General features: G+C 56.1%; 1 protein-coding gene and 2 non-coding genes across 3 annotated transcripts; 2 read left to right on the top strand and 1 right to left on the bottom strand.

The window, feature by feature from the left end:
- Positions 1 to 805: 805 nt before the first annotated feature.
- On the top strand, positions 806 to 935 carry LOC128580318 (small nucleolar RNA SNORA17). Its single transcript, XR_008378615.1, has one exon. It is a non-coding gene; the product is annotated as a small nucleolar RNA SNORA17 (small nucleolar RNA).
- A 593-nt stretch (positions 936 to 1,528) lies between these two features.
- Positions 1,529 to 1,666, top strand: LOC128580303 (small nucleolar RNA SNORA43). The gene has a single exon (XR_008378602.1). It is a non-coding gene; the product is annotated as a small nucleolar RNA SNORA43 (small nucleolar RNA).
- A 2,193-nt stretch (positions 1,667 to 3,859) lies between these two features.
- DIPK1B (divergent protein kinase domain 1B) lies at positions 3,860 to 13,489 on the bottom strand. The gene is made up of 5 exons (XM_053558072.1): positions 13,357 to 13,489; positions 9,881 to 10,015; positions 6,095 to 6,202; positions 5,836 to 6,012; positions 3,860 to 5,262 (listed from the first exon to the last, which is right to left on the bottom strand). Exons 1-5 carry the CDS (start codon positions 13,417 to 13,419, stop codon positions 4,450 to 4,452), a joined length of 1,296 nt encoding a protein of 431 aa, XP_053414047.1. The 5' UTR covers positions 13,420 to 13,489; the 3' UTR covers positions 3,860 to 4,449.

Below are 13,489 nucleotides of genomic sequence, written 5' to 3'. Positions count from 1 at the left end.
CGCTCTTACCCAGGGAACTTGGGGAAGTCTGGCGAGATGTGGCGCAGTGGGTGACTCCGGATCCGGACAGCACGAGAGCACCCTCCCCCGCCATATTTATCCATGAGCCTTCCGCACCGGCTGCCTCCCTGAGTTGTTGAGCCTTTGTGTGGAACTCACGTGTTTCTGGGTGTCTTTTAATATTATCACTACTTACTGCGTTCTGTCCAAAAGCTAGGCGATTTTCGTATTGCAGAGGGTGTGAGTGTTACTGCTTAGCGCGGTGGGCTCCTGGTGGGAAGAGGAACTGCTTGGGGGTTTTCTGGTGGGTACTGTCTGGTCCCTAGATGTCCGCAGAGGTGCAGCAGTTAGTATTCTGTTGGCTTTCTGACAGCGCCACTGTGTGTAGCCTGAATTTGCACACACACCTACCAAGTTAAGTGGGAAGTAAGGGTAGAGAGTTATATGGGTTGGATTTTTCTAGATTGGCCCTTGAAGGCAGGAGCTTTCTGGTGGCAGGGACCCTTCATAGTTCTGTCTCCCTGAGACCAGCTGCACTGTGATGTTGCCAAGACTTGAATGAAATGTTGGTTTCTTCTCTAGGGAGTTTGTCCGCTGGAAACTGCACCTGTGAGGGATGCTGGCATCTTGGGTAAGTTGATGCATTGGTACTGGAACGGGTTCACTCACTGCTCAATACAACCATCCCCTTCTGTGTGACGTCCTAAGTGTCTGGGGACTGATTGGCTCTGCCTTAGCATGGTAATGAGAAGCTCCCTGTTATGACAGGGGGATAAAAATGTAAATTATTCCATCTTCAACACCAGCTGCCCCTAGAGGCGTTGCAGATGTGGCTGCTGTGCCACATTTGTGTCATTGGGGGCAGAGAGAAAGAGGCTATGTCTACGCTCAGTGTTCTACCCTGTGAACACTCGAATGATTATTAGTCTGACACATGGGCAATGCCTTAGCCACCGGGGTTGGTGCTGCTCCCCTTGCTGTGGTTCTGTGGCCTTCCAGTGTGTCCATGCTCACCAGTAGCTCCTTGAAAAGTTCAGCATGGTGGGTGCAGAATTCTGGAGTGGGCCTCCTGGCTGGCATGGTGGCCATCCCGGTTTATCCAGCACCTCTCAGTCCTCAACTTTATAACCCTCACTTCGGGCCATTAGATTCTGAAAGGCAGCAGTGGGGAGGTAGAGGATGCCCTTAGCAGCAGCAACTCTGGTTGATAATATTTGCTAGGTGATTCTTACTGGCACCTTGTCGAAGGGGTGGTGTTTCAGAATCACCTAGGAACGCCCAGCACTAGGGGAGGTTTACTGGCACTTGGTTTAAATAATGACAGCCAGCTTGTGTTGTGCTCTCACATCTGGGCCAAGTGTTCTCATTATTTAATACAGGTAGGACAGTGACTGTTAACCTCTAAGGATCAGCATACCGTGTGAGCATTGGCTAGAATGATTGGGCCAGCACGGCCTCAGCCAGACTGAGGTAAGTGGACAAAGCCTCAGCCCTCTGAGGCACCTGCCACTCAGGCTGCCCTGCAGACGCTATTCTGGACCTGCCAGCATCACAGGTGTGGCTGTGCTACTATGCCTGTGACATCAGGGCAAAGAGAAAGTGGCTATTTCTACGCTCAGTGTTCATAAACCAGTGAGCACTAAGAATGGTTTATAGCCTGACATTTCTTTTTTTTTTTTTTTTTTAGAGACAGAGTCTCACTTTATTGCCCTCAGTAGAGTGCTATGGCGTCACACAGCTCACAGCAACTCCAGCTTCTGGGCTTAGGTGATTCTCTTGCCTCAGCCTCCCAAGTAGCTGGGACTACAGACGCCTGCCACAACGCCCGGCTATTTTATGTTGCAGTTTGGCTGGGGCTGGGCTTGAACCCACCACCCTTGGTATATGGGACCGGCGCCCTACTCACTGAGCCACAGGCGCTGCCCTAGCCTGACATTTCTTAATCACAGTGAGATAGCATTTAGTTTTTCTTTGGGACATGACCTCACCTTTTCGCTCCTTGGTGGTGTGTGCATTGGCTATAGTGCTGTGCTTTCATATGTTTCTGGGAACAGCAGTCACATCTGCAATGCCTCTAGGGGCAGCTTTTGCCTCTCCCAGGGTTCAGTGTCTTTCTTCATAAAATTGGGGAAATGGGAGTTGCTGCTGGCATTTCATTGGCAGAGGCCAAGGACAGTGGAGTGTCATGCTATGCACAGCTGGCAGCACATCTGAAGGGGGGAAATGTAACAATTCACAGATTGGATTTTCTGGAAGTGGTTCAATGACTCCAGGTTAGAGAAAGAAGCATGGTCTGCTTCATCACCCTTGTTCATTTTTCAGATCCAGAAGTCGAGAAGGATGTCAGAGCAGAGGTACAGCTAAGACTCGCCCTTCCGGATGCGTGCACCTCAAGTGTTGCAACCTGGCTGTCTGTTTCCGGAGGTCTGCCTGCCCCCAGGGCCATGCAGCTGCAATGTGTGCATTGCTTTTATTCCAAGGATGGGCAGGCCGACACTGGTCTGCCCACTGCCTGTGACTTCAGCCTTTCCTTTCCACTTCGTGGGGCCTTGTGCACCATCTGTCCAGCTGGACCACCCCACCGACTTCATATTACCTTGATCATGTCTTCTAAAAGTCTCACCTCAGTTACTTGAGGCCAGGAGTTTGGGGCCATCCTGAGCAACATAGTGAGACCCCGTCTTTCCAGAAAATTTAGTATTAGTTAGATATAGTAGCTTAGCCTATAGTCCACCTCTTTGGAAAGCTGAGGCAAGAGGATCACTTGAGCCCTAGGGTTTTGGATTATGGAGAACTGTGATGATGCCATTGTACCCTAGCCTGCGTGACAAAAAGAAAGGATTAGCATTAGGGACGTGGGCACTGTAGTTGAAATTTCTTTCTCTTTTTTTTTTGAGACAGTCTCAAGCCATTGCCCTGGGTAGAGTGCCGTGGCGCACAGCTCAAAGCAACCTCAAACTCTTGGGCTTAAGGGATTCTCTTGTCTCAGCCTCCCAAGTAGCTGGGACTATAGGCACCTGCACGACACCTTGTTTTTATTTTTTTTGGTTGTAGTTGAATCCACAATCTCCCATGTATGTGGCTGGCACCCTAGCCACTGAGCTATAGGCACCGAGTCTGCAGTTGAAATTTCAAGCGAGAGTTGTTATGGAAGGATTTGGTGCATTTCAAGGATAGTATTTGTGTTGGCAAACTTGACAATAAATTAGTCTTGAATTGAGTGGACTGTATCTTGACTTGAACTTTCCTCTGGGCGACAGGCTGAGTCTCATGAGCAGAATATGGACCAGAATACAGGTCCCCTGTAGGGAATGAGTGCTCAGTACAGGGCCTCTGGTTTTTGTGGAGTGGGTCAGGGATAAGCTGCTATGGCGATACACTGTCACTTGGCTGTCTCCTAGAGAAGTTTTAAAACGAATGGCTAGTTTTTGTGAATTTTTATTTTAATTGTACTTTTTGAGGTTTATTTTTTGTTTAGCAGGCCTGGGCTGGGTTCGAACCTGCCAGCCCCAGAGCATGTGGCCAACACCCTAACCAAAATTGGTTTTAAAAAGACTGGAAATCCAGTTTGGCAAATTGGTTTTTTTTTTTTTTTTTTTTTTTTTTAGAGACAGAGTCTCACTTTATGGCTGTTGGTAGAGTGCTGTGGCATCACACAGCTCACAGCAACCTCCAGCTCCTGGGCTTAAGCGATTCTCTTACCTCAGCCTCCCGAGTAGCTGGGACTACAGGTGCCCGCCATAGCACCCGGCTATTTTTTTTTGTTGCAGTTTGGCCGGGGCTGGGTTTGAACCCACCACCCTCTCCATATGGGGCCGACACCCTACTCACTGAGCCACAGGCGCCGCCCTTGGCAAATTGGTTTTAAAGAGACTAGGGAACACTTTGCCTCAGCCTGTTCATGATCTTTATTATAAACTATGCCATAATCCAGAGATGGGGTGCTATTTATTGGCTACTTTCAAGAATTCCTGTCCCCTTGTGTCCTCATTAATCACCCTGATAGCTGGAACAGCTTGAGAAGTCTGAGGCGGGGTTGCCCGAGAACCAAGCCAAGAGCAGCTCCCACTGGAGTGCCTGGCTGCAGGGGGATGGCACCCCTTGGCCTGTGGTGGGGCCTGTGCAGCAGGGGCTGGGGATGCTCCAGACACTGGGCATCACAAAAGTTATTTACATCACGTTCTTTAGTGTAACAAAACCCAGTGAGGCCAGCCTAGGTTCCCCCTAGAATCAGGCTCTAGGCCCTCCTCTGCCCTACTTGCTAGAGCCTTTCCTGTGAGTCCACAGGGTCCCATCTGTCTGGGCTGCTGTAGTCCAGCCTGCCCTGGTGCTGGGGTGGGTCTGCAGGGGGGTGACTTGTGGAAGTTTGCAGCAGGATTCCTTGAGGGAGGGGGAGGCCACTTTGTGGCTGGTCCCTCAGGGTGATGGGGGGGAGCACCACCCCCGGGGCTAGGAGTACTTGGTGTTGGAGATTGTCTTCCACAGCAGGGCCTTGAGGTGGCTGAGCACCAGCGAGTGGTGGGCCTCCACCTGGCTGGCCAGCCCACTCAGCGTGGTGCAGGTGCGCAGCTGTGTGCCTAGCTCCTCGCGGAGGTCTGCGGGAGCACCAGGCAGCAAGTAGTCCCGCAGCAGCTCGCACACCTTGGCCAGGTTGGGCTGGATGAGGTCACCCTTGCACTGCCTCATGAGCCTGTCGCACGGAGCCCTGCAGTCGCGGCCATAGGTGCAGTCTGCACTGTGCTTGCAGCGGCGGCCCTGCAGGAAGCGGCGCACTGTGGCCTCGGGTGCCACCTGCTGCAGGTCGGCCATCTTGAAGTCATAGGTGGCCGTGTATCCCACATTGGCCAGAGTGGTTTCACACATGTAGAAGGTCCCGTAGGAGCCATGGAAGAGTTCCTCCACAAACTCCAGCAGGCCGATGGCGATCTTGGCCCGCCAAGGCCACGCGGGCCCCAGCCACTGCTGCAGGGCATCCTGCAGGGCGGGGGGTAGCAGTGGGCGCAGCAGGGGCGGCAGTGTGGCCACATGCCAGGGTCCGTGGGGGACACCTTCGGTGAGGTAGAGGTCCCCGCAGTAGCCCAGCAGCCGGGAGGCGTGCTCCTTCTCTTGCAGGGACAGTAGCAGCAGGAACTCGTTGCGCTGCAGCAAGGCCCACACGGACTTGGCTTCGGCTAGGGACACCCGGCTGTCCTTGTTGAAGTCGGCCATGAGCAGGACCTGGCCGACCAGCGCTGGCAGCGATGGCAGGTCTCCCAGGTTTGCCTGGCATGTGGGACCAAAAGGAGGGAGCCTTGGTTGTTTAGGAGCCCTGGGAGCACGATCTCCCCTCACCTGGTCCTCTTGGCAGGGTGGCTGTGGGCAAGACTAGTGCATCTGCCAGGGTGGGGGCCAGGCTGCAGCCGCACAGCTGGGGCACAGTGATGGACATGGGCCCTCACTGGCCTGTGCTCCCTGGCCTGTGCTCCTGCTGCTGCCAGACGGTCAGACCTCCCTGATAAGCAGCTGTGTGGGGAGCCTGGGCATTGGGCACAGGAAGCAGAGCCTGGCAATCCCTTCATCCCTGAGCCCTTATTTCTACCTCCCAGCCTGCCGTTGGCTCCTGCCACAATAGACCCACCAGGTCCTCTGTCCTGGCCCCTGCCTGCCCATCTGCTGCCACCCCCACCCCAGAGAGACTGCTTCTCTGGCCTGCCTCCTGCCCAGGGTTACCTATGCCTGGTCGTGCATTTACACCGTGGGCACGTAGGTGCCAGGGCTGCCTGCTGCACACATCCTGGGCGTGCAGTCTGCAGCTGCTGCAGAGAGCCTGCCGTCCCCCCAGCAAAGGTGACTGACCTTGAGGAAACTGAGGGTCATCTCCCGGAATTCCTTAATCGAGGTGCCTCGGGTGGGCTTGTCAAACAGCACCAGCTCCCGCCGGGGGACTGCGTCCGGCCGGGCCTTAGAGTCCAGGACTTCCTCAATGCCACACTTGATGGTCACATCCTTGTTCTGCCAGAGCCCACTATACACCTGGATGGGAGCGTAGGGTCCTCTGTGAGATGTACCCCTCCCACTGCAGGGGTGTCCCCACCCATTCACCCGGTGGGCCTACCTGCTGGCTGGGGGCTGAAGACAGGCAGGTCCTCCACTCCACCTTGTGCAGCTCGCACAGGTCCTGGCAGATGGAGCCAGAGATGATACCCTTGCGGTACTGGTCACACTGAGGAGACAGCGCAGGGTGTGGGGGTGCAGAGGCTAAGTGAGCCCCACACCCCATCTCACACCCACCTACTGGCAAAGCAAAGTGGCCATTGGGTTGTAGGTAGGCATTTAAGGCTAAAGCCCCCACAGTCTGTGCCAGGGCCCAGCATGCCCCCAATTACCTGGAGGTAGCACTTTTCTCAAAGAGACCTCAGACTGCTGGAGCTGGTACCCTGGCAGCCTCAGGCCCAACACCAGTCTGACAGCCACGCTGTAGGCCAGCTGGGTAGCATGTAGGAGCTGTTGCTGGCTTACTGCAGGATGGGCCTGTCTCTGCAGGGCAGACCCCCTCCCTGTCCTGTTGGGAAACCACCACACTCTAATCGTCCAGCCCAAGCCAGTGGCCTCAGGTAAGAATAAAGACTTAGAGGCACCTCTCAGGCCTAGCAGGCTGACTCTGGACAATTCAGGCATTGGCCTATGAGCCAGGGGATTACATGCATTGCACTGTGCTACTCACCCCCCACCCCCAACTCCCTACTCTTCCTTCCAGCCTCTCAAGTACTGAATTGGCACCTTCCATCAAAAGAACACGGGGCAGGCTCCCAGCACCAGAGACAGGGTCAGCAGACACAAGCCAGATGCGGATCACATAAGCAAAGGGCACCCTTCGGTGTAAGCAGGTTTCCTGAGTGAGGGGCCCTGGTCACAGAGGGACAGCTAGGCATTAGGCTGTCCACCAGGTAAAAGAAGTGTCCTGTGAAAGGCACAATGTAACACCATGTCCAGCTGGACAGAGCTGCAGCCGCTCTGGTACTGGGACCCTGGTCTAGCTGGGGCTCTCAGGACAGCTCCTGGTGCTAAGCTTCTCCCCAACACGACTGCTTCTGAACAGGTTCCCACGTTGTCTCTCTTCCCAGGGACTTAGTCCCTCCTTCAACATGCCCTGGGTGCAGGTCCCATAATGGTGTCCTGCCCGAAGTGTGGTCAGGGCAGGACTTCCTGCCTGGCCAGTCTGCAGGGCCCCCCAACGTGAAGGGGCTGTTGCCAGGGGAGCCAGAGCCTATCTGCCCCCAGCCTCCACCTCCTCATCTGTGACTACTCCCAGCCCCTCAGGTATCCATGTGACCTGGGGCCAGGCTCTGAGCCACAGTTGACTGTATCAGGACAATTCGTCACCATCAGCTTGGAAGACAGCACCCTGGGGCCTGACAATTGCTCCCAGCCCAGTCTTTCCTGCCAGGCCGCCCCTCATTAGGCAGCCAGGCAGGGAGACACCAGTGGCAGTAATTAAATCAGGCCCCACCCAGCTCCAGACAGAGCCTTGCAGCCCTCAATCCCAAGGGAAGGCAGGGAGCCAGAGGTGAGGAGCTCTGGAGTTGGCCCTTCCCTCTCAGGAGCCTGGAGCGGCTCCTGGATGTGGGACTCCTGTTGCCTTGGAGTACAGCCTGCCAGCCAGGCTCAGAGGAAGCAGGGGTAGGCTGTGCAGAGCATCCCTGTCCTAGAATAGGGCCATAGGACACCAGGGAGGGGGACAAAAATAAGACTGAGCCAGCCAGAAGCCACAGACTCAGGCACGTGAATCAGTAAGGCAGTGCCTAGCCTGTGGCAGCAGGAAAACAATAGCTTTCCAAGACAGAAAGGGCAACTAGGACCAACCCACACCTTACAGGCAGGGTCGTTTGTTCCAGGAGTTTTCTCGGACCCCCCCCCCCCATCAATGCTTTTAGAGGGCTTCTGCTCTATACCTGAACCGCCAGAGCACCAGGACCTGGGGGAAAGGGGCTGGGGACATGCCAGGTACAGGCCCATGGCCCACCACCAGGCTGGGAGCCAGGGCTCCAGGGGAGATCCTCTCATTGTCCCAGCACCTTCCCTGCATGTCACCAGGGCTGTAGGAGCTTCCATCAGGTCCCCTCACCTCCCAGTCTTGCTAGTACATGAGCTGTGATCCCTAGCACTGCCCCCCTGAGGCAGGCAGAAAAGGAGGGGACATCCCTATGACCCAGGGGACAGGCTTTATAGAGCCAGGCTTGGCAATGATCTTTAGGGAGGCTGGCACAGCCCAGGGACACTCCTGCTGGGCAGAGGGCTGGGAAGATGCAGGCTCCTCCTGTTTGGGGGGCACGTCCTGTTCCCCCAGTAGGTGCTCAGAACACATGTACCGATGCCCTAACTCCCTGCTCTCCTCTCCTCACCTACTGCCTGGAGCCTGACCCTCACCCCCTTGGTCCCAAGGCTGCAGTCCTGTCCATGATGTGTCCACTCACAGTGTACCCTGAAGCCTTCACCTGTGGCCCTGGGACCAATGCACATAACTCCCATTCTGCTCAGAGGCCCCTGGACTGTGGTGCAGGGCTGTGTTCCCCCAACTTATGCCTGATGCCCTATAGGCCACAGTTGAGCACTTACGAGATGGACCAGGGCATCCCCAATGGGACAGATGGGCTCCCAGGGGGTATGGCCTGGCCTGGGAGGTACTTAGCAGCCAGTGCTCAGAGACAGGGAGCTCCAGAGCTAGTAACAGTCCCCCAGGACCAGCTGGGTCCCAGGAAGTTCCTGGGTCTCATGGGCTCTGCCCACCTGTGCCCTCTCACTCCTCCTCCCTCATAGCCACCCCTATCAGACAGGCCTCTGCAGGGCCCAGGCCCTTGGGAGCCAGGTTAGTGGCCAGAACGGCCTTCTGGAGCCCTCCTGTGGCTTCAGTAGCCACACAGTTCCCCAGGGAAAGGTGCCTGTCAACACCTCAAAAGTTCCTGCTGCAGAGAGTGGAGGCATCAGAATATGGCCATTGGCCTCTCCAGGGCTCTGGCTGCTGGGCAGGACAGGTGGGGGTGGGGCATCAAGATGGCCATGGCGGGCTCGGTGCCTGTAGCTTAAGTGACTAAGGCACCAGCCACATACACCTAAGCTGGTGGGTTCGAATCCAGCTCGGGCCCACCAAACAACAATGACGGCTGCAACCAAAAAAATAGCCAGGCATTGTGGCAGGCGCCTGTGGTCCCAGCTACTTGGGAGGCTGAGGCAAGAGAATCGCTTAAGCCCAGGAGTTGAAGGTTGCTGTGAGCTGTGATGCCACAGCAGTCTACCCAGGGCGACAGCTTGAGGCTCTGTCTCAAAAAAAAAAAAAAAGAAAAAATAAAGCTAAGATGGCCATGGGGGTCTGACGGGTTCTGGGTGCATCTAGGGTTTTCCAGGACAGCAGAGCTGGTGCTCCTTCCCCCAGCCAGTCACAGGGAGTGCAGAGGAGTTCGTTCACACGCTCACAGGCACACTCACCTCACGTGCACATTCTCACGTGTGCAGGGGGGAAGGCTCCAGAGGCCACACCCTGCAATGCTCTGGTGGCCCCTGGCCCCAGGAGAAGCCCTTAAGGCCATCAGGGAAGTACACAGGGTCCTCCAGTCTGCGGTAGTAAGGATAGCTACACATCCCAGCCCCCCCCCCCCAAAAATGTCTCTGGAGCCCACCTGTCTCCAGGCACTGGCCTGTCCAAGCTGCCTATGCTCTCCCAGGCACCTGTAGTAGTCCCCTGCCCTCTCCCCTGGCTGGTAACCCTCTACGCCAACCAGAGGCTGCTCTTCGGGGTGCGGATTTCACCTTGGAGCCCCCACAGCCTCCTGGCTGTGGGCCCAGGGAGGAAAGTACCTCCTGGCTGGGTGCAATATCTCATCCGAAACACCTGGGTGACACTTACAATGACCACCTCGCAGACGCGGCCGCGGCAGAGCTCCGAGTAGGACGAGTAGTGCAGGTACACCATCCAGCTGCCCGCCAAGACGCCCAGCCAGACCAGGAAGACAGACTTGAGTCTGAAGCCCGGGAGCCGCCCCTGCGCAAGGGAGCCTTGTGAGGAAGCGTCCTCAGTGGCCCTCACTCGAGGCCCCAGTCTCACTGAAAAGGGGCCACCAGTGCCCCTCTAGCTTTCAGCACCATACCCACCGCTAGCTCAGCATCTCCCTCCTGGCTCCCTCCTGCCACAGTGCCCACAGCTGGGCCTGCAGCTGGGGGCTGATGCCTCTCAGACTTTAAATTTCACAGGCAGGTAAAAATAAATTTCAAAATGAGGGAAATAGAGAGTGGCCAATTCTTTATTTTGCTGAATAAAGATACTTCATAGAAACCCCTTCCTGTCTTGCTGGACTTTCATAACATTTTCACCTCTGCACAAGGTCAGATGGGCACACCTGAGGGCTGCGGAGAGCCCACCTGCCTGAAGGGATATTGCTTTTCCTGGTGCACTGTGGAGGGTGGGAAGGAGGAGGGTGAACACAGTGTGGCCCTCCACACAGTGGACTCTGTCCAGCCTTGAGAGGAGCGACATAAGCCATGACAGGGATGACCCTTGAGAACATCATCTTAGTGAAATGAACCAGTCAGATCCCACTTATCTCAGGCCCCAGAGTCGTCAAGTCCACTGAGACAGGAAGAAAGGTGGGTGCTGCTCGGTGGGGGTTAGGGGAGTCAGAGTTTCAGGGGGACAGAGTGGCTGGCTGAGATAATGGAAAATTCAGTGGGTGGACAGTGGTAGTGCCAGAACAACATGAATGTCTTAATGATACTGAGGTGCACATATAAAAATAGTTATGATCAGTCTTGGCTCATAACCGTAGCTCAGCGGTTAGAGCGCGGGCCACATACACCAAGGCAGTGGGTTTGAATCCGGCCTGGGCCTGCTAAACAATGACAACTGCAACAGAGAAATAGCCAGGTGCCCTGGCTGACATGTGTAGTTCCAGCTCCTTGGGAGGCTGAAGCAAGAGAATCACTTAAGCCTAAGAGTTAGAGGTTGCTGTGAGCTGTGACGCCACAGCACTCTACCAAGGGTGACATAGTGAGACTGCCTCAAAAAAAAAGATGGTAAATTTTATATTATGTGTATTTTATCACAATTAATAAAATATAACCAGCCCCTGGCCCCACAGCCAGAGGATCTAACCCTAATGTTGGGCTCTTATAGAGGGCTCCAGCTCACTCTGCCATCCTCAGGCCCTCTGCCTTGGTTTAACCTGCTGGCAAGTGCACTCACAGGTGTGAGGATCAGGTTTTGGGGACACAATCTCCTATCCAGCTCTCCCAGTCAGGTTTCCAAGGGTGACAGCAAGGAACAGGTGGGCATGACCTCCCTTTCTAACATTCTGCCCTGGCAAACTGCAGCCCTGACAAGGTGCTGTCTGGGAACAGCCAGCAGAAGGGACTGTTACCAGGTGGCTTGTCCCAAACAGGTGCTAAGACATCTCTCACCCACAGCTGAGAGCAGGAAGGCCCAGGACTTGGGGGCCAGCCTCCCCCCAGAGGAGGCCCTGCTGTTGGCATCAAGCACCCCCTGTGGCCTCATCTCCACTGCTGCTAGAGAGGGGCTGTACCAATGGACCCAGCTATGGTAACACCCTCCACAGCCCCAGGGCCGAGCAGCCCCAGTCAGAAGCCATAGGCGTAGGCATCAGCTGTGTTCAGTCCTCTTGAGATCAGGGGTGTGGCAGGAGCCTCCTTAGAGAAATGGGGCCACTAGCTTCCTACCAAGGACAAGGCTCAGCCCAGCCACTGGGTCATTTTTATGCTTCTTTCAAGAGCGGTGGACCTGTCTCTCCTGCTTCCCTGGCACCAACTCACTGGGCAGCCACCCAGGAGGGGCTGGTCAGGAGGAGTCCAGGGAACTGGTACATTAAAGCTGGCCCAGGGTGGGCAGCTACATTAAAGATGTCCATGGCCCAGGTTGGGCCTCCATCCCCTCGGGCCCACTTGTCCCTGGCAGTGCATCTGTTTCCGTCAGATTTGTCCAAAACAAAAAACAGGAAAGCAGACAAATGGTGGGGACAGGGGCAGGGGCAGCAGCTGTTTTGGCAGGATAAGGTCAGAGGACTTCCGGCTATCCCATCTGAGGGAGCACACCCGAGGCAGGCCGAGTGGGGAGGGCCAGCACAGGCTGGGAGTCTAGGGGACAGCCAGGAAGTAAGCAGGCTGTGGCCATGCTGGACCCCGGGTTGACTGGGTTGGACAAAGTGACCCAGAACTAGAAGCTGCCTGCAGGGTCCAGCCTAGCCAGACCAACCCGGGCTGTGGCTGCTCCCCCAGGTCTTACCTAGCCCTCCCCAGGAGATGTCCCTGCCTCGTGTGGAGCCTCCACTTTTTGGCCTAGGGAGTAGTCTTTCAATCCCTCAGCTAGCACCTTGCCCAGCGCTGAGCTGGGACCACTGTACCCTAAGGCTCAAGGCAGACAAAGCATCTGGGATCAGGGGGTCACACTGCAACCTGTGAGTTTCCGCCTCCAAGCCCACTGCCTGAAAACGGAACTGAGGCGGGCCAGGCTCTGGGCAAGGATCCTCCAGGGAGAGAGGCCACAGAGGTAGGGCCACCCTGACCTCCTGGAGAGCCTGGGAGGAAGTCGGGGTGGGAGGGAGGGTTCCTTGATAGCTGAGGCTGTCTGGCCAGACCTCCTCAAAGCAGAAGGTGACTGTAGTCCCAGCTACTCGGGAGGCTGAGGCAAGAGAATCGCTTAAGCCCAGGAGTTGGAGGTTGCTGTGAGCTGTGTGAGGCCACGGCACTCTACGGAGGGCCATAAAGTGAGACTCTGTCTCTACAAAAAAAATAAAAATAAAAAAAATAAATAAATAAAAGCAGAAGGTGAAAGAGCTCCTGGCTGCTAGAGCCCAAGACAGCCTGGGCTTCCCCAGTAGATGGTGACTGGTCCAAGGTCACCCTGGGATCAGGGCATGGTCTCTGCTTTATGCCTGGCTGAAGTGACGACCCAGGGGATGTCAAGTCCTTCCTAGAGCATTACTATGTGTCCAGGTTTTTACAAAAGAAAAACAAATCTTATTTTTTAGGTAGGGAGAAGAGGAAAGGACTTTGGTTGGTGTGGCTTCTGGACCCCGGGAAGCAGGGTCAAGACTAAGGGCGGGCGGGGGCAGCCAGCCCTCAGCATCAGCGGTGCCAAGACCCTTGCCCATCTCCTCCTCAGCCCTCCCCTCTTCCCTAGTTCTCTCCAAGCCTCCCCAACCCCCACCCGGGCGCTCGTTAACCCTTTGTGTCCTGAATCAGGCCCATTCTCCGCGCTCGGCCTCACCCCCCAGGGCTGGACACCGCCCTCCCCCACCTCCAGAAGCGGCCCAGTCCGCGCGGCGGGCCGGGAGGGGCGCGGACCCTGGCCCGGCGCACGGACGCGGCGCTTACCTGCAAGCCCTTGGAGAAGGGGCAGAAGACCACCAGGTGCGCCAGGCGCCGCAGCCGCCGCATGGTGGGCGCCGGCCGGGGCTGCGCGGGCCCCGCGGCTCGCTCGGCCTCAGCCCCGGCCCGGCCCGCAACA

This window comes from Nycticebus coucang, chromosome 2 (genome assembly GCF_027406575.1).
Source record: "Nycticebus coucang isolate mNycCou1 chromosome 2, mNycCou1.pri, whole genome shotgun sequence".
Classification (NCBI taxonomy): domain Eukaryota; kingdom Metazoa; phylum Chordata; class Mammalia; order Primates; family Lorisidae; genus Nycticebus; species Nycticebus coucang.
The sequence above is the reverse complement of the archived record's forward strand: the minus strand, read 5'-3'. Positions and strand labels throughout refer to the sequence as shown.